Source organism: Pectinophora gossypiella, chromosome 3 (assembly GCF_024362695.1).
Source record: "Pectinophora gossypiella chromosome 3, ilPecGoss1.1, whole genome shotgun sequence".
Lineage (NCBI taxonomy): Eukaryota > Metazoa > Arthropoda > Insecta > Lepidoptera > Gelechiidae > Pectinophora > Pectinophora gossypiella.
Window position 1 is genome coordinate 6,026,224 of NC_065406.1, and position 23,175 is coordinate 6,049,398.

Below are 23,175 nucleotides of genomic sequence, written 5' to 3' on the forward strand. Positions count from 1 at the left end.
TTATACTATCCAAAAAGCTTTTATATTTCCACGATATGACAAACTAGATAAGTCCGAAATCTGCATAAAAGAGTAGTCAACGCAAGCTTTTAGCCGACTTCCCACGAAGCTGTTACTGTTAACCTAACTGCCTCTAAGCGGTGCACTCATAATCATTAAAAATTAAAAGTTATTGTTGTACGAAACGTGTGAGAATGTTTAATTAAATAAGTGGGATCAACGGAACTAAGTACACATTATATCCAATGAAAGTGACGACACGAACTTTGCGGCACAAAAACGAGGCACATAATGAGATTATAATATTTAATGCGCCAAGACTTCCCAAGCTGATTAGACAATGAAAATAAAATTACTTAAATACATAAGAGGCATTGGACGTAAGTAGGTATAGGTGGCCAAGATGTCTCTGTGTATTGTTCGTTTTTATGTTTATGTAAGAGTGCGTAAGGGGTTAAATACGCTTAAACAGTCGTCGGCCAGGCAACGCCTTATGGGGAGAACATATTAGTTAGCTATCGAAGCACAAATAAACATTAGTTCCGCATCATTCGATGTATATGTGGACGTGTAGAATTAGTTCGGGTGGAGTCTCCCGCGTCATCTGCGAGCCTCCCGGTGTAGCTCGCTGCCCACTTCTTAATGAGTTGGGCTACAGCAAAAAATATGTTCGTCGACACAATACGGCGCATGACTCGCGGCTCCGCGATCAATTATTAATAAAAAGCGGGCCGCTTCATTGAAAGGGCGATTAGCTCAATATTTATATGGAATATTCGGTATCAACGGCGCTTTGTGATCATAATTCGGTGGGTCATGACGCGGCGCGTTTGAGGCTCCGCCGCCGACCATAGACCAACTGTTCTGCTACTGTTGTACACTAGTTACACTCCATTCAAATATTCTGTATTCTTTTTTAAAATTACTTATTAAATAAGCTCATAATATAATTCTCACAGACACACACAAAAAAGTCTACAGACAACGAACACACACGCCTTACAGACTTTGAAACAAAAACGCTGAAACCTTTTTATTGTACCTACCTGTCCGTCGTCGGTACTCACGTAAGCATCACTAGCACTGACAGAAGCCAAGTATGTAAATACTGTATATGTGTTAACAAGTCATATGTTAAAATCCAAAGAGCTAACAACCGGAAAGACGTGGCACACCAAGTACCTTTTAGTGAATTTTGTGAATGCCTATGTAGGCTCTCGGGAGTACGAATACGTCAAACCTCTGAGGGTACGCCAAGACGTAGGCAGTATACCGGCAAACCCCCGCCGACTGCCACAAGATATAGCTACGGGCCACCAAGCTAGCACTCATTGTACTACCGAATTGACTCGCTGAAAAGAATTCTCCGCCGTGAAAGCAGCCACTATGCCGGCATAAATTTATTTAATCTGATACATTTCCTCGTACATCAATCACTACGCTCACGTACTGAATCACTCAGTAGCGAATTATAAGCGAAAATTAATGTTATATCCCATTGTGATACCGCTACTGGATTAAATTTAGATTATTATTATATTGTACCTGTGGTACGCGTGCGGAAAAATGGATAAGTTATTGAAGAAGCTCAGGCATGTCGGCATTGTGAAACCAAGTTCTTTAGCCTTTGTTGCTCTCTCGTGCTTTTCTTCGCCAACCGATATTGTGAGTTTAAACGACACTGTAAGAAAGCGATATTGACGTCTAAGGTAGATATTGAAACAGCGGAAAAATAATAAATAGCTTAAAACGCCATCAACCAACACTGGAGCTAGAATCATAAAATTTGCGTTGTGTAGAATATATTCTACATATATAGTCATACATAGATAGTCTGTATCTCTCGAGCTTTTTAATTCAAACAGCTTGTAAATACACAAGTTCGACGTTTTCTTCAAATATTTCATAGTGGGTTAATACTTACAAAACAACAAACTAATTGAACAAAAGATGATTCGCGCTGTCGATTCCATATCGAGTGACGTTTGGCAGAACGATTTTTCAGTAGAACTGATGCTAATGAAAAGGCATTTTCACGAAGTTTGGCGCCGGCCGCAATGCAAATGTGTCGGTTAATGACGCGCGAAGCCGCGCCACACAACTATAATACGCAAATAATGATAACTTTGCGTTGTGGGCACAACAACACGTCACATTATACTCACAGATTTACTGAAAAGTTTTCTGGAAGAAATACCGAGCGCTGCTGCTAAAGTTTAAGTTGCTTTCAACAGGAACTTATTTTCCAGAACAAATTCGACTTCCATATTAATATATAGTTTGGAATATTTAAGCTCAAATATTAACGGCTTTGTAATCTTTAAAATTTCTACGCGTCACGATTAAGCCATCCGAGTCTTGGGAACAGCCCTTCAACTTCGAAAAGGCCGCAGATTACGGCATGAAAGCGCCTCACAATACTCTTTTAATTTGTCATTATGCAGCAATAAAAACATCGTAAATGAGAGCGACAAAAAACTCGTTCAGAGTCAGACAAAAACCGCGAGTTGGGGCGAAATTCGCAAATCATCCCGCCATAATGACGGCCGCTTGAAAAAAATTTAAATATCAAAAGGCCGGACGGGGCACGGTAATGGTTTAAAATCATTTTTCATTCGAGTCACTCGTGAGTCAGAAATGAAAACGGTAGCCATCGACTTCGCTTCCATTACCTCAGACTCGCGATTAGAATTTTGGACGGAGGCCATCTTTCATTTGTTATCCTTCAAAAAAGCTGTGATCATCATCAATTATGGAGTCTGAAGGAAAATGCGGTTTCAAGATAAAATATAATATAATATCTTATTTACAATTAAGTCTTAATCGAGTTCTTTAAATACAAATAGCATTATTTTGATTCTATTTATTTTTCTTCTTTTTCTTGTGTTCGAGGGGCGCCAGGCCGCTGTCGAACTCACTGGCTGTGTGCATGGAACTCTGTTTATTTATTACTCTGCCCTTTAGTGCGCCCATCTTCAATTTGGCAAACCTGCAAGAGAAACGTTACTCGTTATGTGGCCTAGCGTGGAATTAGATTTAAAATTAATATAGTTGGCATTTTATGTAGAACAGCAAGATGATACCGTGGTTCGGAAGTCTGGCATTATTCGGAAAACACGATAAGCACGTAGCAGTTACATAGCCCATGTATGTTGTATAATATGTTGTTGCCTTAATGCACGTACATACGGTCACGAGCATTAATATGTATACACTTTGGTACCATGTCACATTAACTTTTTTGACAAATTGAACTGTAAGTCTCACTAAATATCAAATATGTTAGTGCGAAAGAGGCCTAAAGTGGGTACATTATATTGCTCATGACTGTACTATACGCATAAACTCGACATTAGTGAAAGTGAGGTCGGTGATCAACCCACACGAGTGTAGAAGAATAAAAACCTCCTCATTTACAATAAACGACAATACTATCATCTACTTACCCAGGTCTCACTGTGAAGAAGAGCCCTGAAAGTCCTGAAACTAGGCTTAACGCGCGGCGCGCGAAGGCGGAGGACGTGTCTCACAAGGCGAAGACTTGTTGACCTGTCCATCCCGATAGAGATACGGGCTGGATTATAATGAATGTCATCTACTTACCCAGGCCTCTTCTTCTCCTCTTCTTCACGCATAGTAAGCCTGTTACTAGGCTTGTCCTTCTTCAAACCGGTGTCGGTCTTGGCGCGGCGGGCGAGGGCGGCGGGGGTGTCTCGCAGGGCGAAGGCCTTCGCGGCGTGACCCAGGTGCAGCTGCTTCGAGTCCAGGTAAGGACGCACGTCGCGAGGATACCCCGAGTAGAAGCGAACCCATGATGTGTATGCTGGGAGGATATACGAGAGAATTACAAAGGTGTTTGCGTATCAAATGTTTCATGAGCAATGATATGTCGTGTCCGGGAATATTCCCGTTGTAAAAACACTTTAATAGTAACGACACTGGCTGCTTTTCTTATTCAAATCGTTCTTTCATGTTCTTTTTACACAAGTTTTGCGCGTTTTTACCGTCGGGAACGTACCTAAAGTGCGATCATTCCTAGAAACGCCACATCATTGTTCATGAGGTGTTAAGTACTAAGTGTGAAGGCGCTGTAGTAAATGTTACATTAAGAACTGCAAAGTACGCAATAATTTAATTACCCTCCTGAGTTCACGATTTCGAGGCAATAGTTAAACAATATCAACTCGGAATCATCCCCCTCAGTATTCGTTACGGTGTCACTAGCGCCAAAGTCAACATTGAAAACCATTTACAAAATACAAAAAATGAATTTTCGACGGAAATATCCACTTGACATTAGCTCAGATTCATGAGTTGAATCATCCCCCTCAGTTTTCGTTACGGTATCACAACATCCCGTGTATTATTTTATATTTAAAGTATGATTATAAAAATCGCCGTTCGATGATTATGTACTTACATGTAATAGCCGACCGACCTAAGAACTGCGACCTATGATCAATATAATGGAAAATCTGCAGTTTATAATAATATTTGCTTACGAATGTTGCATAAAGAATATCGAGGATAAAGGATGAGGTGAATCCATCGGGTGAATCATAACAGAATGCAATGAAATGATTAATTCACCGCAGCAGAAATGTTAAGGACAACCACGACGAATCGTAAACAATGTAGAATTCACCTTTTAATGATCTTCTCTGTACTGATAAAGAGGATGGATATTACTACTGGCATGGTCGAAACTAATTATGTATAAGCCTTACGTCCAGTAGTGCACGGCTGTGCGTAAACTTCTTTCACCCTAAGGTTGCCCGGCAGAAATTGCTGTTTAGCAATAAGGCCGCCGGTTGTGCTTATTTTTATTCGTCTGTACATGTCCCGTGTTTATGTTTTTGTGCAATAATTACTGATTGATTAAAGAGTTTTTTTTACAAATTGAAAAATTTAAATTAAGAAAATTATATAAAATTAACCCATAACTCAAACAGGCACGACCGTGTTAAGTTTCAAAAACTGTTAAGGAAATTCCCACCGTGTGTCTTGAGCTTGAGAATAAAAGATTATGTCCTCAATGAACATAACACAAAATAATATAACATAGCGTCATGCCTGTATCCCCGAAGGGGTAGGCAGACGGATATAGTATATTACACCCACTCCTCGCCAACTATGTTTAAGTCCCATGTAATAGGAGCCAGGCATATTGACATATTGTTTTAGTGGAAATTTGATATGATGTTGTTGTCTTTTTTTGTGTGTGGCGTCCTTTTATAATAAACTTTTTCTATTCTATTCTATTCTATTCTACATGAGCCGGGCACAAATCTTGGAAACCACGTGAATTCAAACTCATAAAGTCGAATTCAGTTGTAGTCGTACAGTCCTATAAATATTATTACAATATTAGATTTAGGTATAATAGTCATGTAGAAGTAAATACTCACCCCGGCTGGCGCGTGCGAGCCACTCTCGATGGCTATGCGCGACATGCTCGAGTCGCGTTTGTACCGCGATCGCTGCGCGCGCCGCGTTCGCCGCCGCTGGCGCAACCGTGCGGAGTGATTCCAAGCATTTGGATTCGTCGCCTTGTCTTAACCTGTACACAATAATATTAAGTAAATAATCTGAGAGTATTGATTGATTAAGTCAGTAATAAAGTGAAAATCAGATTGCAAACTAAAAGGCACAAATTAATAGTTTTGAAGTAAGATATGTAACAACCAACTAATTAATAATTTATATCTACTTATATATTTTTTAACCGTCTAGATTTACTCTTGAGATCATTCTCCCTCTTAATGAAATTAACAAGATATCGACGATGTTAGTGTTGTTGATGACTATCTTATAAAAAATAAACACTAATAAATAATTCATATTAAATAATCAATCACTAGGTAAACGAAAACGGCTATAATAAGGTATAGTTAAACCGAAAATATAACGGCCTCTGTCGTCCAGTGGTTGAGCGTTGGGCTCACGATTCGGAGGCCCCGGGTTCGAATCCCGGTGGGGACATATCACAAAATTCACTTTGTGATCCCTAGTTTGGTTAGGACTTGCTGACAGGCTGATCACCTGATTGTCCGAAAATAAGATGAGACGTGCTTCGGAAGGCACGTTAAGCCGTTTGTCCCGGTTACTACTTACTGATGTAAGTATGTAGTCGTTACATGAGCCAAGCCAGGGGCCTTTGGCGGCTCAGTGATAACCCTGACACCAGGGTTGATGAGGTTGGTATTCCACCTCACAACCCACACGATAAGAAGACCGAAAATATAGGTAATCTTGTTTCCATCTTACCGTATCCGCTTCTGCTCGAGGTGCCTCACAAACTCCACTTCACTGGGCAGCAGGAACATGACCGCTGCACCAACTTGCGTCGCGCGACCCGTGCGCCCAACCCTGTCATACACATAATAATAATCTTTATTGAACATAGCATTACAATTTTACATTAATAAAAATACAGACAACTATAATATGACCAATTACTTTAGTTATGCGGCGGTCCCTGCACTAAGCTCAGCTTGTATCGCAGGGGCCAGAGTACGATTTCCTATGTTAAGATTTACAAAATGGACACACGGACAGAGTACAGAGCACTATGAAAAATTATAACTGCTTATATCAAAAGAGACAATAATGAAACAATAAAAATATTTAAAATTAACAAAAATAAAACTTCTGGGTATGGAAACACATACATAAACTCACGGCTATTTCCCACCGGGGTAACTTGTCATAATATGCTTATTATTAGACAGAACACAAGAATTAAAACACATAATAACGGGTTCTTACCGCGTTTGAAATAGGGATATGAGAACAATATATAAAACTATGTATAGAACACAAGAAGCCATTAGGAAGTCACTATGGTCCTGTCTACCACGTCGTGTTTTACTTGGCGCAATAGCTCACGGTAAGAGAGATGTTGCAAGACTGGTGCTTCGATTTAAAGATTGCGTCAAAAGAGACATGAGCTCATTTGGAATTTACCACGAGGCATGGGAGGAGCTCGCCGATGATCGAGACCTGTGGAAGAAGCGTGTGCTCGATGGACGCGACACTCATGACCACACCTGGTTTGACACACTGGCGAGCAGGAGAATGAAACGCCATCAAACCGACAACAATCCACCAGTTGGAGACTTCTCCTACAGAGTGTGCTGTAGAGTTTGCCGCTCTAGGATTGGCTTGCACAGCCATGAAAGAAGGTGCATTTCTTCGAGGCAATGACGTCATAAATCGTCTGAAATCTAAATATATAAAAGGAGAAACTGACTGACTGACATATCAACGCACAGCCTAAACGGCTACACGTAGGCACTTGAAATTTGGAAGGGACGTAGCTTAGGTACCGTAGAGGTGCATTAAGAAAGGAATTCACGGAATTCCCACGGGAACGGGAATTAGCGGGAAAATTCTTTTGTATGAAAAATCTAAGCCGCTTAAGTTAGACGCTTGAAATTTGGCATGCAGGTACCTTAGTTAACTTAAAGCTTAGTTGCAACAGGATATCGCAAAATTCCCACGGAAACACGAGTTAGCGGGAAAAAAAAATTGTATGAAAAAATCTAAACTGCATAAGTTAGATGCTTGAAATTTGATATGCACTCCCACACACACAAAAATCTCTCTTTTATAACACGCCACGCGGACGAAGTCGCGGGCAAAAGCTAGTAGACGTATAAGGCCAATGCTTGGCTCTCAATGAAGGCTTGATTCTCAAACGGGGAGCGCCGGTTTGCCGGTACCGGACTTACACCAATGAGTTATTAATTAATCATAAGTGCAGTTTTCACCAACACAGTTGCCTCGACCAGACCTTTATAGACGGCGACACGGCTCACCACCTATCACATTGGTCTAACAGAAAGTTCGGTGAGGTGTGGTAACTTAGTTCACCTTGTGATGGTACTTCTGACTACCCCAAATTGGGAAATAATCGTGAGCTTGTGTTATGTAACACAAGATATAATTCTACCCGCTTTCGATGAGGTGACGACTATGTTGACGAGCGGAGTCCAAACGGCTTTGTTAAAAAAAAAGTAAGCATTTGTTAATGCTCTCAACACTTGTTTTTAGCAATGCGATTCAATTGTATCATGTAAAATGTTTTCAACAATAAATAAATTTAAAAAAAAACTTAATGTAATATACCTTAAGGTTATATACGTTAGGGTAATACTTAATGGTATTGTAGTTTGGTGTAAATCTATTTACGAAGTCAGACTTGCATAATAAGGAGATGAAGAGGAAAGTGGAAACAAAATACGCATATTAATTAAACACATATTCCGAGACAATTTCGCGCCAGCTATTAAAGCCAACCAGGGAAACTTAGTAATAGAAACCTTAAAATAGAATAATATGAAAACATATAATATGAATATAGAATAATATTAATTACAAACCTATGAACATAATCCGTAGCTGATGCCGGTGCGCAGTACTGCAGCACAAGATCTACGCGCGGAATATCGATGCCCCGCGCCGCCACGTCCTATATTGTTAACAATCATATAAGGTGTATTAACCACCCATTACAGCATATCACGTAACATTACCCGTAGGGGTAGGTAGGCAGAGGTATATCATCATCATCAGCCCATTACCGTCCCCACTGCTGGGGCACGGGCCTTCGCTATGGATGGATAGGGAGATCGGGCCTTAAACCATCACGCGGGCCCAGTGCGGATTCATGGTTATTAACGACTGCTAATGTAGCCGGGACCAACGGCTTAACGTGCCTTCCGAAGCACGGAGGAGCTCGAGATTAATACTTTTTTTTGTGGTCACCCATCCTATGACCGGCAACTTCAACAATCGCAGACCGAGCGCGTTTACCGCTACGCCACTGGTCAGAGAGCAGTGGTATATAATAGAGGGCAGAGGTAATAAACATTTTTTTTTATTTTGATAATGTACAGAGATACGCGGTAAGTACCAAAGTTAATTCAAAGTCAAATCAATTATCACAGCTTTATTTGTGTATATAATATATATACACCCATCCTATGGGACCTAAACATATTCTGACTATCTACATTATGAGTTAAAGATAATCTTGTTTACATTGCTTAAGTGCATCAATACGAGTAGGATTAGAAATGTAAAGGTGAAATTAAACGTGAATGTTCTCAACTCAAAATCACGAAATGTGTAGCTATAGCTAAATTAAAAAAAAACCACATCTCGAAGTAATAAATACAGAGAACAGAAGCACTATTAAGTGCGCATTAGTTCTGTAATGTGTAGTGTGTGGTAGCGGCGGCGACCGCCCGCGGCGAGAGAGATTGCGATACCAAGCCCGATTCATCTACACAGGACAACACTTCGCGTTTTAAATTTTAATATAATTACCCACTACGTAATTATGCGAACAGTCCAAGAATAGAAAGAAAAAGGTATGCATATGATGAAGTGAAATAATATTTTTAAGGGGGCACCGAGAGACAATAAAGACGATTTTATTGACACCTCATTTGTTAAATTCTGTTAAGTGATTTAGTTAGAAGCCATACGGAAGTACATTACATACATAGCGGTCAAACGCATAACCCTACTTTTTGCTTCGATGTATATATTCAATTAAATACTTTCACCTGTATTCTACTTTTAAATCCCACAAAACCAGATCAAAACCCGACCTCGACACAGGCAACTCTTAGCGCCTCTGACAAAACATCGTTTATAACTATCATCCGAGCATCCATCAACGTTCGAGCGGCGGCAGCGGCGGCGGTGCCACAGATGTAGTGTAATAAATACAGATAATAGAGCCTAATAGACGTGTATTGTGGAGTGAGGCGGTGGCGGCCACCGCACCTCGGACAATTAGCCGCACATACACGTAAGCGGGTTCGGAATCTAGCCATTGTCGGATTACTAGCAACCTGATGAACTACCCGGCCACGTCTTAGCGGTACGATTATATGGTAACGTGTGATATCAACTGTTTACATGAGATAACAATTGAATATAAAATCTGTAGTGATTTATTAAGAAATACCTCCCGGCTAGGAGGTCCCGGGTTCGATTCCCGGTGGGGACATATCATTAAATTACTTTGTGGTCCCTAGTTTGATTAGGACATTACTAGCTGATCACCAGATTGTCCGAAAGTAAGATGATCCGTACTTCGGAAAGCACGTTAAGCCGTTGGTCCCGGTTACTACTTACTGATGTAAGTAAGTAGTCGTTACATGAGCCATTTCAGAGGCCTATGGCAGCTCAATAGTAACCCCGACACCAGGGTTGATGAGGTTGGTACTCCACCTCACAACCCACACGATAGAAGTAGAAATAGCTTGCTTGGTGATATCAAATCAAATCAATTTATTTGCGAGAACACATAGAATACAAAAAAGGTGGTAAAATAATTCAAATAACAATGTCGTGATGTGATAGATAACATTTAGATTTAAAATCATTATCGTATTGTTTACAGTTAGACTTTTATAAGCCGAGCCGGTGACATGATATTTAAAATACTATTTAAAATAAAACTCGCAATTTACGCATAATAATGAAAAACTTACCGTGCAGATGAGCACACCATTCTTAGCCTTACGGAACTGTTTGAAGACCTCCATTCGCTGCTCGTGTGGCATTGAGCCATGCAGCTTGAACATCTCGAGCGCTACTGGCACCAGACCTCCTTCCGCCGGTGCTTCGTAATCCACGGCCATGTCTGAGTCTGATGATTCCTCCTGGAGACAACGACTTTCATTAATGTCATCGTAACAACTTTATTTTACGTTTCTACGCGTTGCTTATAGGTATAAAAAGATACTTGTTTTTAACACCATTAAAACTTCCACAAACAAACACCACCACCACTTTATTTATGAAACATATAAAAGAGAAGGTGCAGGTCGTGTCGTATCAGGAGGTGAAGGATTTCGCGGAAAGAAAAGAGGAATGGAGATTACTCCACCGACAAGAGCGCAGCTCTTAAATAAAGAGAGAGAGAAACCTTCCACCTTCCTCTATCTGATCACGATCGTAGAGACGTTTTCATCGACCATCGTCCTCATAGTCACTGTAAACTACTCATTTTGTGACTGTGACTCATTTTGAAGTAACTTTTATCATAAGTACAGTACTCATTGCGTAGTACAACAAGAGCAACAAAAGACAGTGGAATAACATATTGAATTATTTGGAAATTCTGGTAAAACTGATTACTCACCTCATCGCTACCGTCGCCAGCTTTCCTCTTCTTTGGCTTCTTGTCTTGATCTTTCTTTACTTTCACATCCTCTCCAGTCAAAACAGTCTCGATCAAATCCGCGTGGTAGTCCACCATTTCCAAAGTCGCCATGAACACTATCATTTTCCCGCCCCTCTTGTTCAAGACGCAGTGTTCTACTATTAGAGAGCAGAGGGTTACCAGCCTCAGCTTCATCGGAACAACTAGGAATGTCTGGTTTACTGATGCGGGCATCACCAGCTCGTCCTCAATTATAGCAGTCTTAAGTGCCTCTTGGAAAGTGTTGCCCACTGCTGAAGGCTTCAATTCTTCTTCTACTTCTTCAACTACTGTATTCTTAGCTTCTAACTCTTTTTGCACTTTAAAATATTCATAATCCGAATCGCTGTCACTATCGTCTGTTGTATTTTTGTTTTCTGTAATTTTTTGTTTAATTTTTTTATTATTGTCACCGTCAAATAAGTCGAGATGGTTTAAGCCACTAAAAGCTTTTAGGCCTGAAAGAAGTCGACAGATTTTAGTGTCAAATACTGTGTATGCTATGTTTGAGAAAGATAAAATAAATAACCTAATACATTTGTACTTACCCCTTCTGTGGTCATCAGCAGTACTTTCTGCCACGTCATTAGCAGTTTCTACAACTTTCTCAGCTTTCTCTGCTTTTGGCTTAGTATCAGCTTCTTTAACAGTCTGGGCTTTGCTTGGACTTGTCTGTGATTTATCTTCTTTTTGTGGTTTCAGTGAATCAGCAACAAGGGCCCTACCTTCTGACGTATCTACAAATACAGGTTCTACCATAGTGATGCCCGCCAAATTTTCTACAGCCTAAGAAACAAATCAAATAGTACTAATTATTGTATTTTTTAAAGTATACACAACATGTATTAACAATATAGCTTCAAAATGTAAAGTATTAAATATCCCTACTTGTTACACACCTTAGTGAGAGTAGCTGATAACAAGACAGTCTGTCTTTCTTTAGACAAGAACACCTCAGTCAAATGATGTTTGACAACAGTTTTCTCTTCATTCCCAGAAGCATCTTCCTTAGCTTCTTCTGTTTCTTCGTCATCAAACTTTTTCTTCACAGTTTGTTTCATCATTGCCATAGGGTCGTATGTAGCTGCCTTTTTGTGATCTTCAATAGCTTTAACGATAGCAGCGACGTCTTTCTCGTAACCCATGTCTAACAAGCGATCAGCTTCATCCAAAATAAGACAGCTAAAAACCGACGTATCGTCATGTCACATGTAAAATAATGTTTAGTACATAATTGATTTTCAAATAAAAAATAATATCACAACGAAGACAAAAGCAAATTCGGCCCAACATGTAAATAATACTTACTTTGTTTTAGAAAAGTTCAAGGATTTTGTTTGCCGCAAATGGTCATTGATTCTGCCTGGGGTACCAACTAGTATGCTAAGACCTTTTCGTAATCTTGCCTTTTCTGCTTTCCTTTTTTGACCACCACTTAAAAGACCAGGAACTATCCAAGTAAAAGGCTAAAGATGTGAAGAATAATTAAAAAAGTTTACATTATTACACATGAATGCCTCAATATTAAGATAGACAGATATCAACACCAAAGATAGGACATGTTGAATCAAATGATAAGGTTATAGATAGCCCATACCTTTATAAATAACGCCATAATATTGGAGGAAAAAGGGAACATAATTGTATTCAACAATTACATTTAATCATAAAATCATTATCTTTATGAGTTATTGTAATATTACAAGACATTTACAAAACACTTCAATTTCAGACCCACTATTACATCCTAATAATATTATAAAGCGTAAGTTTATGAATATTTGTTACTCATTAAAACTAAAATCTACTGAATTTTACAATAATGTAGATACTTCATACATCAGAATAACACAGGATATAATTTATAATATTGTGTAAATTAGCTAAAATCTAACAATAATGGTCATATAAGTCAGAAAAAAACTGTCATCTGAGAGTTATTTTATAACTTAAGTCCACATATACGAGAAAGCTTGTTTAAAATGTAGAAAAATATAGAAATGTTTATTACCTTAACCAGTTTCACAAAGAGCTCATAAGTCTGGACAGCAAGTTCTCTAGTGGGAACCACCACAACTGCACTGATGCCATCATGCCTGTTGATCTTAGGTCTAATTGCTTGCAATCCTTCAACTACTGGTATGGCATATGCTAATGTCTTGCCAGATCCTGTTTGTGATCTGTTTTCAATAAAATATAATAAATATTAATAAAATGTACTTTTAACAAATTTTATTTCTATTTTCTGCAGGTACATTTTTCCAAAATATTAAAAAACTATAAAAGAATTAAAGGCAAATATTTACCTGATCAAAACATCTCTTCCTTGTAATATGACTGGGATAGCATTTTGTTGCACTGTCATTATATTTTTAATTCCCAAGTTCTGCTGCAAATTGGCTATACTGTGAGGATGTAAGCCTAAATCTTCAAATGTTTTTCCAGCAAACACTTTCTCCACTATGGGTTTTACAGCTCTCTGACCTACTCGGGGAACATCTGGGTTATTTTTAAACAAGGATGAAATCCAGCCACCTGCCCTAGGCTTTTGTTTTATTTGTATATCATCACTGAGGTCCTGGTAATTTTTGCCCTTATATTTGCCTTTATTTTCAGCCAAATCTCTTAAGTTTACCGATAAATCGTCAGATTTTGCCGGCGGAGACGAAGCCCGTTTTGGCACCTTGTTTACAGGTTCTCCGTCATTTCTTGTGAGTGCTACATTCTTTCGAAATGAACTTTGAGGTCTCTTTCTTGCTATAGTTTTGCCAGTAAAGTTTGAAGTTGATATGAACTTATATTCTGAAGCATTTTGTTGAGAAGGGGCAACCTTCCTCTTTTCCTAAAACAAATAATAATACTGAATGCACTGCACTTAAAATATATTATATGTTACAAGAAAAACGACAAACCTTTTTAGGAATAGAAATATTTAACTGTAAATCGTCCATATTTTCCAAAATAAACACTTTACAACATGCTTTTGAGGTTATACGCACATTTGTTGACTTTCGTTCACAACTTTTGACGTTTCGTTTGACGTCTCTGTATAACACGTTTACAAAGTACGTTAGAAAATTGTACTAAATTTTCTTTTTATAATTATCCCAAACACTAAAATAATTATGAATGATAATTAATTTATGAAGGTTGAAATACAAATAATATCTTATTAATAGACAAGCAGTGCTGCTATAACTTTTATCTTTTCTATGCTAGATTTCCCCAAATAACGTAACCCCGATTTTCTCTCGGGCATTTCGTAAAAAGGTAAAAATCAACAGAAGAACTGTGTCCTTTTTTGATGGACTATTAGACTGATCACTTGTCACCACATGGTGCGGTGCGTCATTTCCATCTTAGACTTCGTATTATACCAAGAGTTTGCAAGTTGTCTTCTAATTCCTTACGAGTCTGAGTCGTTTCAGCTACGCGCCTAGATTCAGTCAGTCTAGTGCGCAGGCAGACTGCAACATGTTTTTATAGAACTACCTATCCCGGGGACATATAGGTCCGCAGAGGGAACGCCTGCGTATATCTACTCCCTTCCGTGTTGCTCCTTTGGTTCTGCCTACTTCATTAGGGATTATGGGCATGAGTTTATTTTATGTAATTGCTTCTATTTTATAAGTGTTACGTATAGCTAGTTATTATAGGGTGATCCGGGATTAATACGCGATAGCCCTGTTCAGAGAACACGTGTTACGTGACTTACATCGTAGTTTCGTGGTGTCATGGGTTCGAATACCGGATCGGGCTCTAAATAACTGAATTCGACTTTTGGGATTGAATTAATATCACGCTGCGGAATCCGCATCCACGCGAGGCGTGCGCGGGTGCGGAGATCAGCCGCGTCCGATCGCGACGACCGCCGGACCCTCGCAACCCTCCGGACTCGGACTCCGAATACAAACATATATGAAATGCATTTTTTCCTTTTATTAATTTACAATAGTAAATTAATTAGTTGTATACGTGGCCAAAAGAAAATAGTAAAAATTAAGTAGGTACCTACTTATACCTACTACGAGTAATACTTGGGTCTCCCTTAAAATCTTTTCTACACAACTCAAAGCCGAGGTCCGTACTTGTCTCACACACATTTATAACTTGTCCAGTCTGCCGCCGGCGCAGATGGCCCGTGTTGCTGTATGGCTTAACTAAATACCTAACCTACATTCAAAATAACAACTTTCCTTTAACATCGAAAACCAACATGTCATTTTATATCGTCTTTGGTCGACTTAGTCTAAAATGACATTTCATCATGAGTTGGTGTAACTATTTCGGATATTTATTCAGTAAATTATAGTGCAGACACGCTATGTCGTTTTGGTCATTAATTAATTCTAAATTAAATGTCACTAAAGCCTACCACTTGCAAGGAAGCCATAGCACGATGGGAGAAGGGTAAGGATGAAAAGGCATCAGAGGCCAAAGTAGTAGAGTTGCAGTTCCAGTGGCCTCCGATTGAAAAGATGGACGCGGCTCTTTCCACACTAGTTAATTGCGAGTAAGAACTGCGATAATTCCTATTCATTCTTATTATAGGTAAGTTTAATCCCCAGAGAGCCTCGTGAACGGGACAAACAGATCTGGGCGCTTGATTTTGTTTGAATAACAAACATAAGCTCATGATTGTCATCATCATCAGCCGTAAGACGCCCACTGCTGGGCATAGGCCTCCCCCAAGGATCTCAACGACGATCGGTCCTGCGCTGCCCGCATCCAGTGGCTTCCCGCGACCTTCACCAGATCGTCGGTCCGCCTTGTAGCGGGCCTACCCACTGAGCGTCGTCCGCCCCAGCAGCCATCGGTTCTCCTTGCTATGCGTCCTGCCCACTGCCACTTCAGCTTGGCAATTCTCCTTCATGACTATATCTCAGAGGTATTCATCTTGAACAAAGTTCCCACACCTCACCGAGCTTTCTGTTAGACCAACGTGACAGGTGGGGAATCCACCTTCGTTGAATCCACCTCAAATTAACTTCCTCTACCTCTTTCGTACCAAACTTCACGGTCATATCTGTTCGATATCTGTTGACCTAGATGTCGCTAAATAATCAAGCGACAGTTTACAAACCCACCGACACCAATATATATCAATGACTTCTATTTTTATTTCAGAAAGCTAAGCCTCTCTACTAACATGATTGACAAAATAGCCGGCATAGCTGGTATGAAAAGACTGAAGATATTAGCTTTAGGACGAAATAATATCAAATCTCTAGCTGGGATCGTAAGTAAAAGCAAAAATATGTCAATCGTCATGGATATTGCACCTTATGACTAATTCTAATTTGATAAACAAACTCAAATAGGACATTACACAGATATGTACCTTATATTATGATTACATAAACTGCCTATATACGTCCCACTGCTGGGCACAGGCCTCCTCTCAATCAACCGGAGAGGGTATGGAGCATACTCCACCACGCTGCTGCGGGTTGGTGGAGGTGTTTTTACGGCTAATAGCCGGGACCAACGGCTTAACGTATCCTCCGAAGCACGGAATCATCTTACTTTTTTCGGACAATCAGGTGATTCAAGATATTATGATTAACAATTCATAATTTTGATATTCTAATTTATTTATTCTTTAAATACCTATTCTAACCTAACCTATTTCTTATGGCTAAGGAAACAGTAGCTGACAGTCTAGAGCAGTTGTGGATCAGTTACAATGAAATCGATAAATTGAAAGGAATTGGCGCATTAAAAAACCTTCAAGTGTTCTATATGTCCAACAACCTCGTAAAAGATTGGATCGAGATAAATAGGTTGCAGGTAAATCTTCACCTTTTTAGTCCTATGATGGCCTAAAGCCTTATCAGGCCAGTTGGTAGAACGCTTGCCTTTCACTTTGAGGTCGCGGTTCTAATCCGGCATTGGCTTAAACAAATGATTGTCGAATTTGTTTTCGGATTCATGTTTGAATCATAAATGATTTATCACGTGATCAGCGGTGAAGGAAAACATCGTGAGGAAACCCACATTCCCTTGAAGATTTTAAGAAAGACTTAAGTATTAGTAGGTGTTCTTACATCTACTTACGTAATTTTTACTATATTTTTCCATATTTAGGTTGTTTTTTCCTTTCACGGATTGGAAGTTCAGACAGTCGCTTCTGTAGAAACCCGGACCTGTCAAAATCTTCAGGTTAGGTAAGCGGACCCTGTGAAAAACGAGATAATGCGAGGGAGATGATGATGGCCTAAAGCCTTTTCCTCGTAAATACACCGCTCACTGGTAGAATGTAAAAATGCGCTGCGCGCTGTACCACCTAGAGACCCACTTGTCAGCGGAACATTATGTGTTGCGCACATAGGCTTCCATCTAGAAAATATTGTCGAACACTTTTAGGATGATCACGGATTCCAAAGGATATTAATACCATCGATACAACCATGAGGAACAATAAACAATGCAACTACCATGTAACCAAACCAACCCTCAAATTCATTATTTTACCACCAGGAATTACCGAAGCTTTGGGATGTGGTTCTCTTGGGCAACCCAATATACGACAGCTTACCAGACGTAGACGCCGTGCGAGCAGAGATCTCCAAGCGTGTGCCACAGATCACCAAGCTAGACGGAATCCCTATAATCAAGCTCTAATTTTTATAATTATTTTATACACAACTGATTTTAATTTTTAATTATGTTAAGTATACTCTATTGTGCACATTATGTACCTACAGGAAATCTAAGATACAGAAACAAAAGAGAAATAAAGAATTATCTGTGTTTTATTATCTGTTTTTTTTTTATTAAATAAAGGGACACCAGAATGGATTTTCATGCACATTTTTCATACACATTTTCATTCCGCTTATTTGTATGACAGTAATGCCGTATTTTCGAGTGTAGTATTAGGTAATATTGCCAACTCGTGTAATACAATTTATCTCCGGGACCCAGATAGGCCCATAGTCTGGATGATCCCACAATAACTTTATATACTTACTTACTTACAAAAGAACATACAAAGTATATCCTTACACCACAAAACCATACTCAACCGGGATGTGTCCGAGGTTATACGTAATTATTATTATTTTCAAAAATCATTGTTTTTTAATACTCCGGCGGCCAGTGAATAATATTCTCTTTGGTGTATCATTGTTCTGTATTCCGACGTTTCTTGACATTATTACGTCAAGGTTGCTTTGTTATTGTTTATTAACTACAAAAGTCATTGCAACAGGTAATTTCGTTTTCATTCTAATACAATAAAATTAAGTATTTATTGTTATTAAGTACTTATTAAAACAATTCACAATAACTTTCAACTCGCTCCTTCATCATTCCTTAGTCACGCACCTCCTCAGTAGTGTATGTTATTTATTCATAGAGTGTATGGAATGTTCATAGTACATCTTACCGTAACCACCCGTAAATTATAATACGTGAAGATGCAAATGAGCTATCTATTCAGTTTGTTTGGTGCTAACCACACTGCTGAATATAGCCCTCCTATCTTTCACGATATTCTTTCCGGACAGTTCAAAATGATCTCCATAAACAGACCGTACCAACGTCCCACTACTGGGCACAAGCCTTCCCTCAATGACCCGGAGAGGATATGGGGCATACACCTGCGTCACTGCGGGTTTTTCTTCTTATCGTGTAGGTTGTGAGGTGGAATACCAGCCTCATCAACCCTGGTGTCAGGGTTATGATTGAACCGCACAAAGGCCCCTGACATGGCTCATGTAACGATTGCTCACTTACATCAGTAAATAGTAACCGGGACCAATGGCTTAACGTGCCTGACTGCGTGCGTGACTGCGGGTTGATGGAGGTGTTTTATGGCTAGTGGTTGAGACCAACGGCTTAACGTGCTTCAAATGATGTACCTAGTTAATGTTCCTTAACAAACCCCGCCTCTCGTAACTTCGTGTGAAGTTCTGAACCGCAGTCTCAATGGCGCTGAAGCCGACAACTTGCAAGGAGGCTATAGCGAAGTGGGAGAAGGATAAGGGCGAGAGTGCCGCGGACGCCAAAGTGGTGGAGTTGCAGTTCCAGTGGCCTCCCATCGAGAAGATGGATGGAGCACTCTCCACACTCGCTGCCTGCGAGTTAGTATTTGTAAATATTTTAAAACTTAATATGACTTAAATCTATAACCTCTTATTTTTTATTTAAGTACCTATTTATTCACAAGTACCTAGGTAGGTATTACATTTTTGTACTTTATTAACGTCTCACGAAACTGCAGAGGCTGATTGATTGGTATACCTAAATGTACTTATAAAACAAAGTTAATTTATTCCTTAATGAAATAACTACGAATGTCACGAAGAGATAGGTACAGAAATATCTTAACGCTATAGACCTTCCAGCCTAAATGGGTGCACAAATAATAAAAATAATAAAGTGCGAACTTTTGGAATGGGAATATTTTTAAAGGTGTAAGAGAACAATTAAATTAAAAAGACTGTAGGTTTTTGTTTTACATGTTTTAAATCAATGAAGGTAACCAAAATAGCTGTTTTACATGATTTTAAAACATTAAATACTTACTTCATGTTTTATAAAACCTACTCATATTAATAATAATACCTACTTATATTCGTATTGTTTCAGAAAACTTAGCCTTTCTACTAACATGATCGACAAAATAGGCGGTATTGCTGGTATGAGAAATCTGAAAATATTGTCCGTAGGGCGAAATTATATTAAATCTTTAGCGGGAATTGTAAGTAAATATTATACTAGTTATTTCGTAGGTACTTCGGCCAGACGCCGACGCTCAGTGAGTAGGCCAGCTACAAGGTGGACCGACGATCTGATGAAGGTCGCGGGACGCCGCAGGACCGATCGTCATGGAGATCCTTAGGGGAGGCCTATACCCAGCAGTGGGCGTCGTACGGCTGATAATGATGATGATGATGACTTCAGCCAAAGCTTTTGGCTCACGATCCTAAGGTCCGGGTTCGATTCCTGGTGTGGACATTGTCAAAATCACTGAAACTGTTCCGTGTTTAGTTTGGACATTGCAAACTGTTTCACGTAATTGTCTGGAAAGTAAGAGATGATTCCGTGTATTTGGTCTCAGACGCTTAAGTAGATAGGTACTAAGTAAATAGCAGCGAACTCTTTAGGTTGAAAAGTCTGATTGATAGTCGCTGCTGGCGAAAACTGAACCTGTCAATACCTTCAGATACTGTGAATACCTCCAAGATTCCATCGCGATTCCATAGCATTGTAAATCGCACTAATAAAAAGGTCTCGCAGATACGCGTCAACCTTGATGTATAAGTAGTGTTAATTTAATTCGGACGGGTTATGCTTGCGCCTACGTAATTGTTGACCGGTCGGAACCTGGATAACATCTCTCAGGGGAAAACAGAATAAACGCGAGGGAGTCGATAACAAGATAGATTTCTTGCACCTTTTGTTCAAAGTTCCTTCAACTTATGTTCAAATAAATATCTCAACATAAACATAAACAGCCTATATACGTCCCACTGCTGGGCACAGGCCTCCCCTCAGAAAATCAATCTGAGGGGGTCAATCGGAGGGGGTATGAAGCATACTCCACCACGCTGCTCCACTGCGGGTTGCTGGTGTTTATCTTATATTTTCTTTAAATAGGAAACAGTAGCAGACAGTCTTGAAGAACTGTGGATCAGCTACAATCCTATCGACAAACTAAAAGGCATTGGATCTATGAAGAATCTGAAGGTGCTCTACATATCCAACAACCAAATCAAAGAATGGGTGGAATTTAATAGATTGCAGGTAAATATTTATTATGTTACTTACCATATTACTTCAAACTCGTATGAATTCGTATTCCATAAATATATTTTTTATAAAAATCTTAAAATTTGCTTAATTATATGAAACATTTTTTTTTGACCTGACTTATTGTAAATTTGCCGCAAATGGCATTACATAGTTGGGTGGAAAATATATTAAACAATAGCGTTGATGTCATTTATATGAAATTGACAGAGGTGTGGTATAAGTACCATGTATGGTCACGAGTACTAATATATACACTTTGAAACCATGTCACATTAGCTTTTTGGACAAATTAAACCGTAAGTCTCATTAAATGTCAAATGTGATAGTGCGACAGGGTTCTAAAGTCGTTATGATTGTCCCTTACCTATCACTCCGGAGCAAGTACGATAGTTAAGAAAATGCATAGCAAATTCAAATATGGTTTCCTGACAGGAAGTCAACGCACAACAATGATTGCTTATTGTTTTAAGTTTGAACATGATTAACAATAAATAAACAATATCTTTGGATAGTTTTCGAAGACTGGAAGTCAATATAATTATTATTTATTGATGTAAGTACGTAGTCGTTACGTTAAGTTGGTAATAATCCACCTCACAACCCATACGATAGAAGAAGAAGCTCATCATCTTGCTAGCGTACCCGTTTTTCACAGGGTCCGTTTACCTAACCTAAAGATTTAATAGCTCCAGTTTTAAAAAATACTACTTCCCCTTATAAAACATTTTGTGCAGGACTGTCCGAACCTGCGCGACCTGGTGTTCATCGGGAACCCGATCTGTGAGAACCAGCCAGACGTGGAGACGTGGCGCAACCAGGCCATGACGCGCCTGCAGCAGATCACCAAGCTCGATGGCATCCCCCTCATCAGAGAGGGCTAGTGGACGAACTAAAGGAGTTGGCTAGATATTAAATTTATTTATGCATTTTGGTTCATTTATCGCGTCAATATGCGAACAACATGCCACGACTACTGTAGATATTTAAGTAGAGTATACAAAAGTCTACGAAAAATATTACTGTGGGTAGTATTGTAAATTAAGGTACCTATAGAGTACGTTACGGAAGACAATTATACGATCCTGACGACCCGATAGCTCTAGCTATAGAAGCGGCCAATGAGCTCGCGACAACAAACACTTCCGGACGCCGATACCGACCCCGCCGTCGTGGTCGATGATTTCCCTCATTTGGCGCTTACCGCTATCGACCCACTAGGGTCGATCAATTCTTCCAATATCCTCTCAGACGACGCTCTGAGCCGAGGTTCGCGCACCGTCAGGCCTGTTGTCTTAATTTTGTACCGGGTGATAACCCTCAGCGCTCCCCATTTTTCCGGCCAAGTAGTAAATCTACAAAAAGTCACGTCAAAAAAAAAACTTGTACGTTATTTTCAAGGTACTTACTTATTGAGAGTTAAAATAAAACACCGTTTGTATTGTATTGTTCGCTCGTGATTCCTAACCTCAAGTAGGTAATTATCTAAACACATTTTGTGTACTCCGCTAAGATATAGACTTTTACACATTTTAAAAGATTTAAAATCGGTATTCGTGTTGGAACACAATCTTAAATACCTATTAGATTATTAAGTAGGTAGTTTTTCTTCCGTCTTGAATAGTTTTCGCTTTGTACTCGTGTATAATAAATAAAATATCGTAAATAATTTAAATCTTATTCTTGTTTATAATGCAGATTTTAATGGAAAAATAAAAATCTCGGTTTTTATATAACAAAAGTTTTTAAAACACTGTTACCTTACCTATCAATCGGAAACTTAGTAGGTACCTACTGAGAATTTTCTTAAAGCTCGTTGGTTTTATATTTCATTTACTCCACAACCGGACATTCCACATGATATAATGGTAGCGATTTACATGAGCAGCGATTGCGTGACAGTTTGAAGCGAGACAACAATGGTAGATTGAGGACCACTTGTTTAGGCTCGAATTGAAATGACGATAATATTCGAAATAACAGCCGTGAGCGTCGCATCGCCGCGCTTGACATTTATGACAGATTATGACTGTGGCAACACTAATAACTGCACCGCACGCCATCTATCTATTAGCCACCACAACTTATATAACCGTTAAGATTGAATTCTATTAATCGAATAATGATTACTTGGGTTGTTCTTCTTTTTTATCGACAATGATCTGTCCTTCGTTCTGCTTCTGATAAGTTAT

The 23,175-nt window shown here is 39.2% G+C and overlaps 3 protein-coding genes across 5 annotated transcripts; 2 read left to right on the forward strand and 1 right to left on the reverse strand.

Annotated features, from left to right (window-relative positions):
* Nucleotides 1-2,822: 2,822 nt before the first annotated feature.
* LOC126382256 (probable ATP-dependent RNA helicase CG8611) lies at nt 2,823-14,245 on the reverse strand. Of its 2 annotated transcripts, none has more exons than XM_050032066.1 (13): nt 14,137-14,245; nt 13,531-14,066; nt 13,236-13,404; nt 12,533-12,690; nt 12,124-12,406; nt 11,773-12,010; nt 11,165-11,601; nt 10,512-10,682; nt 8,385-8,473; nt 6,268-6,369; nt 5,409-5,560; nt 3,604-3,823; nt 2,823-2,989 (listed from the first exon to the last, which is right to left on the reverse strand). In XM_050032066.1, exons 1-13 carry the CDS (start codon nt 14,173-14,175, stop codon nt 2,860-2,862), a joined length of 2,724 nt encoding a protein of 907 aa, XP_049888023.1. In that variant the 5' UTR covers nt 14,176-14,245; the 3' UTR covers nt 2,823-2,859. The 2 variants fall into 2 exon arrangements, with proteins under 2 accessions (XP_049888023.1, XP_049888022.1); XM_050032065.1 differs by having other exon boundaries at nt 11,165-11,682.
* A 1,146-nt stretch (nt 14,246-15,391) lies between these two features.
* On the forward strand, nt 15,392-17,985 carry LOC126381215 (dynein axonemal light chain 1-like). 2 transcript variants are annotated; one of them, XM_050030724.1, is made up of 4 exons: nt 15,392-15,737; nt 16,352-16,463; nt 16,868-17,014; nt 17,705-17,985. In XM_050030724.1, the coding sequence occupies exons 1-4, from the start codon at nt 15,583-15,585 to the stop codon at nt 17,846-17,848; spliced, it is 558 nt and encodes a 185-aa protein (XP_049886681.1). In that variant the 5' UTR covers nt 15,392-15,582; the 3' UTR covers nt 17,849-17,985. The 2 variants fall into 2 exon arrangements, with proteins under 2 accessions (XP_049886681.1, XP_049886686.1); XM_050030729.1 differs by having other exon boundaries at nt 15,392-15,634.
* Nucleotides 17,986-18,354: 369 nt separating this feature from the next.
* On the forward strand, nt 18,355-22,665 carry LOC126382035 (dynein axonemal light chain 1-like). Its single transcript, XM_050031722.1, has 5 exons — nt 18,355-18,437; nt 19,139-19,311; nt 19,820-19,931; nt 20,831-20,977; nt 21,721-22,665. Exons 2-5 carry the CDS (start codon nt 19,157-19,159, stop codon nt 21,865-21,867), a joined length of 561 nt encoding a protein of 186 aa, XP_049887679.1. The 5' UTR covers nt 18,355-18,437; nt 19,139-19,156; the 3' UTR covers nt 21,868-22,665.
* Nucleotides 22,666-23,175: the final 510 nt, after the last annotated feature.

Bases quoted from the DNA above. Each gene is read 5' to 3' on its own strand.
- LOC126382256 (XM_050032065.1), bottom strand. From the start codon at position 14,175: ATGGACGATTTACAGTTAAATATTTCTATTCCTAAAAAG. The intron at 11,683-11,772 runs GTAAGTACAAAT...GACTTCTTTCAG, and splicing joins TGCTGATGACCACAGAAGGG to GCCTAAAAGCTTTTAGTGGC. The intron at 6,370-8,384 runs GTTTGTAATTAA...TGTGTATGACAG, and splicing joins GCTACGGATTATGTTCATAG to GGTTGGGCGCACGGGTCGCG.
- LOC126381215 (XM_050030724.1), top strand. From the start codon at position 15,583: ATGTCACTAAAGCCTACCACTTGCAAGGAAGCCATAGCACGATGGGAG. The intron at 15,738-16,351 runs GTAAGAACTGCG...TTTTTATTTCAG, and splicing joins TCCACACTAGTTAATTGCGA to AAAGCTAAGCCTCTCTACTA. The intron at 16,464-16,867 runs GTAAGTAAAAGC...CTTATGGCTAAG, and splicing joins TCAAATCTCTAGCTGGGATC to GAAACAGTAGCTGACAGTCT.
- LOC126382035 (XM_050031722.1), top strand. From the start codon at position 19,157: ATGGCGCTGAAGCCGACAACTTGCAAGGAGGCTATAGCGAAGTGGGAG. The intron at 19,932-20,830 runs GTAAGTAAATAT...TTCTTTAAATAG, and splicing joins TTAAATCTTTAGCGGGAATT to GAAACAGTAGCAGACAGTCT. The intron at 20,978-21,720 runs GTAAATATTTAT...CATTTTGTGCAG, and splicing joins TGGAATTTAATAGATTGCAG to GACTGTCCGAACCTGCGCGA.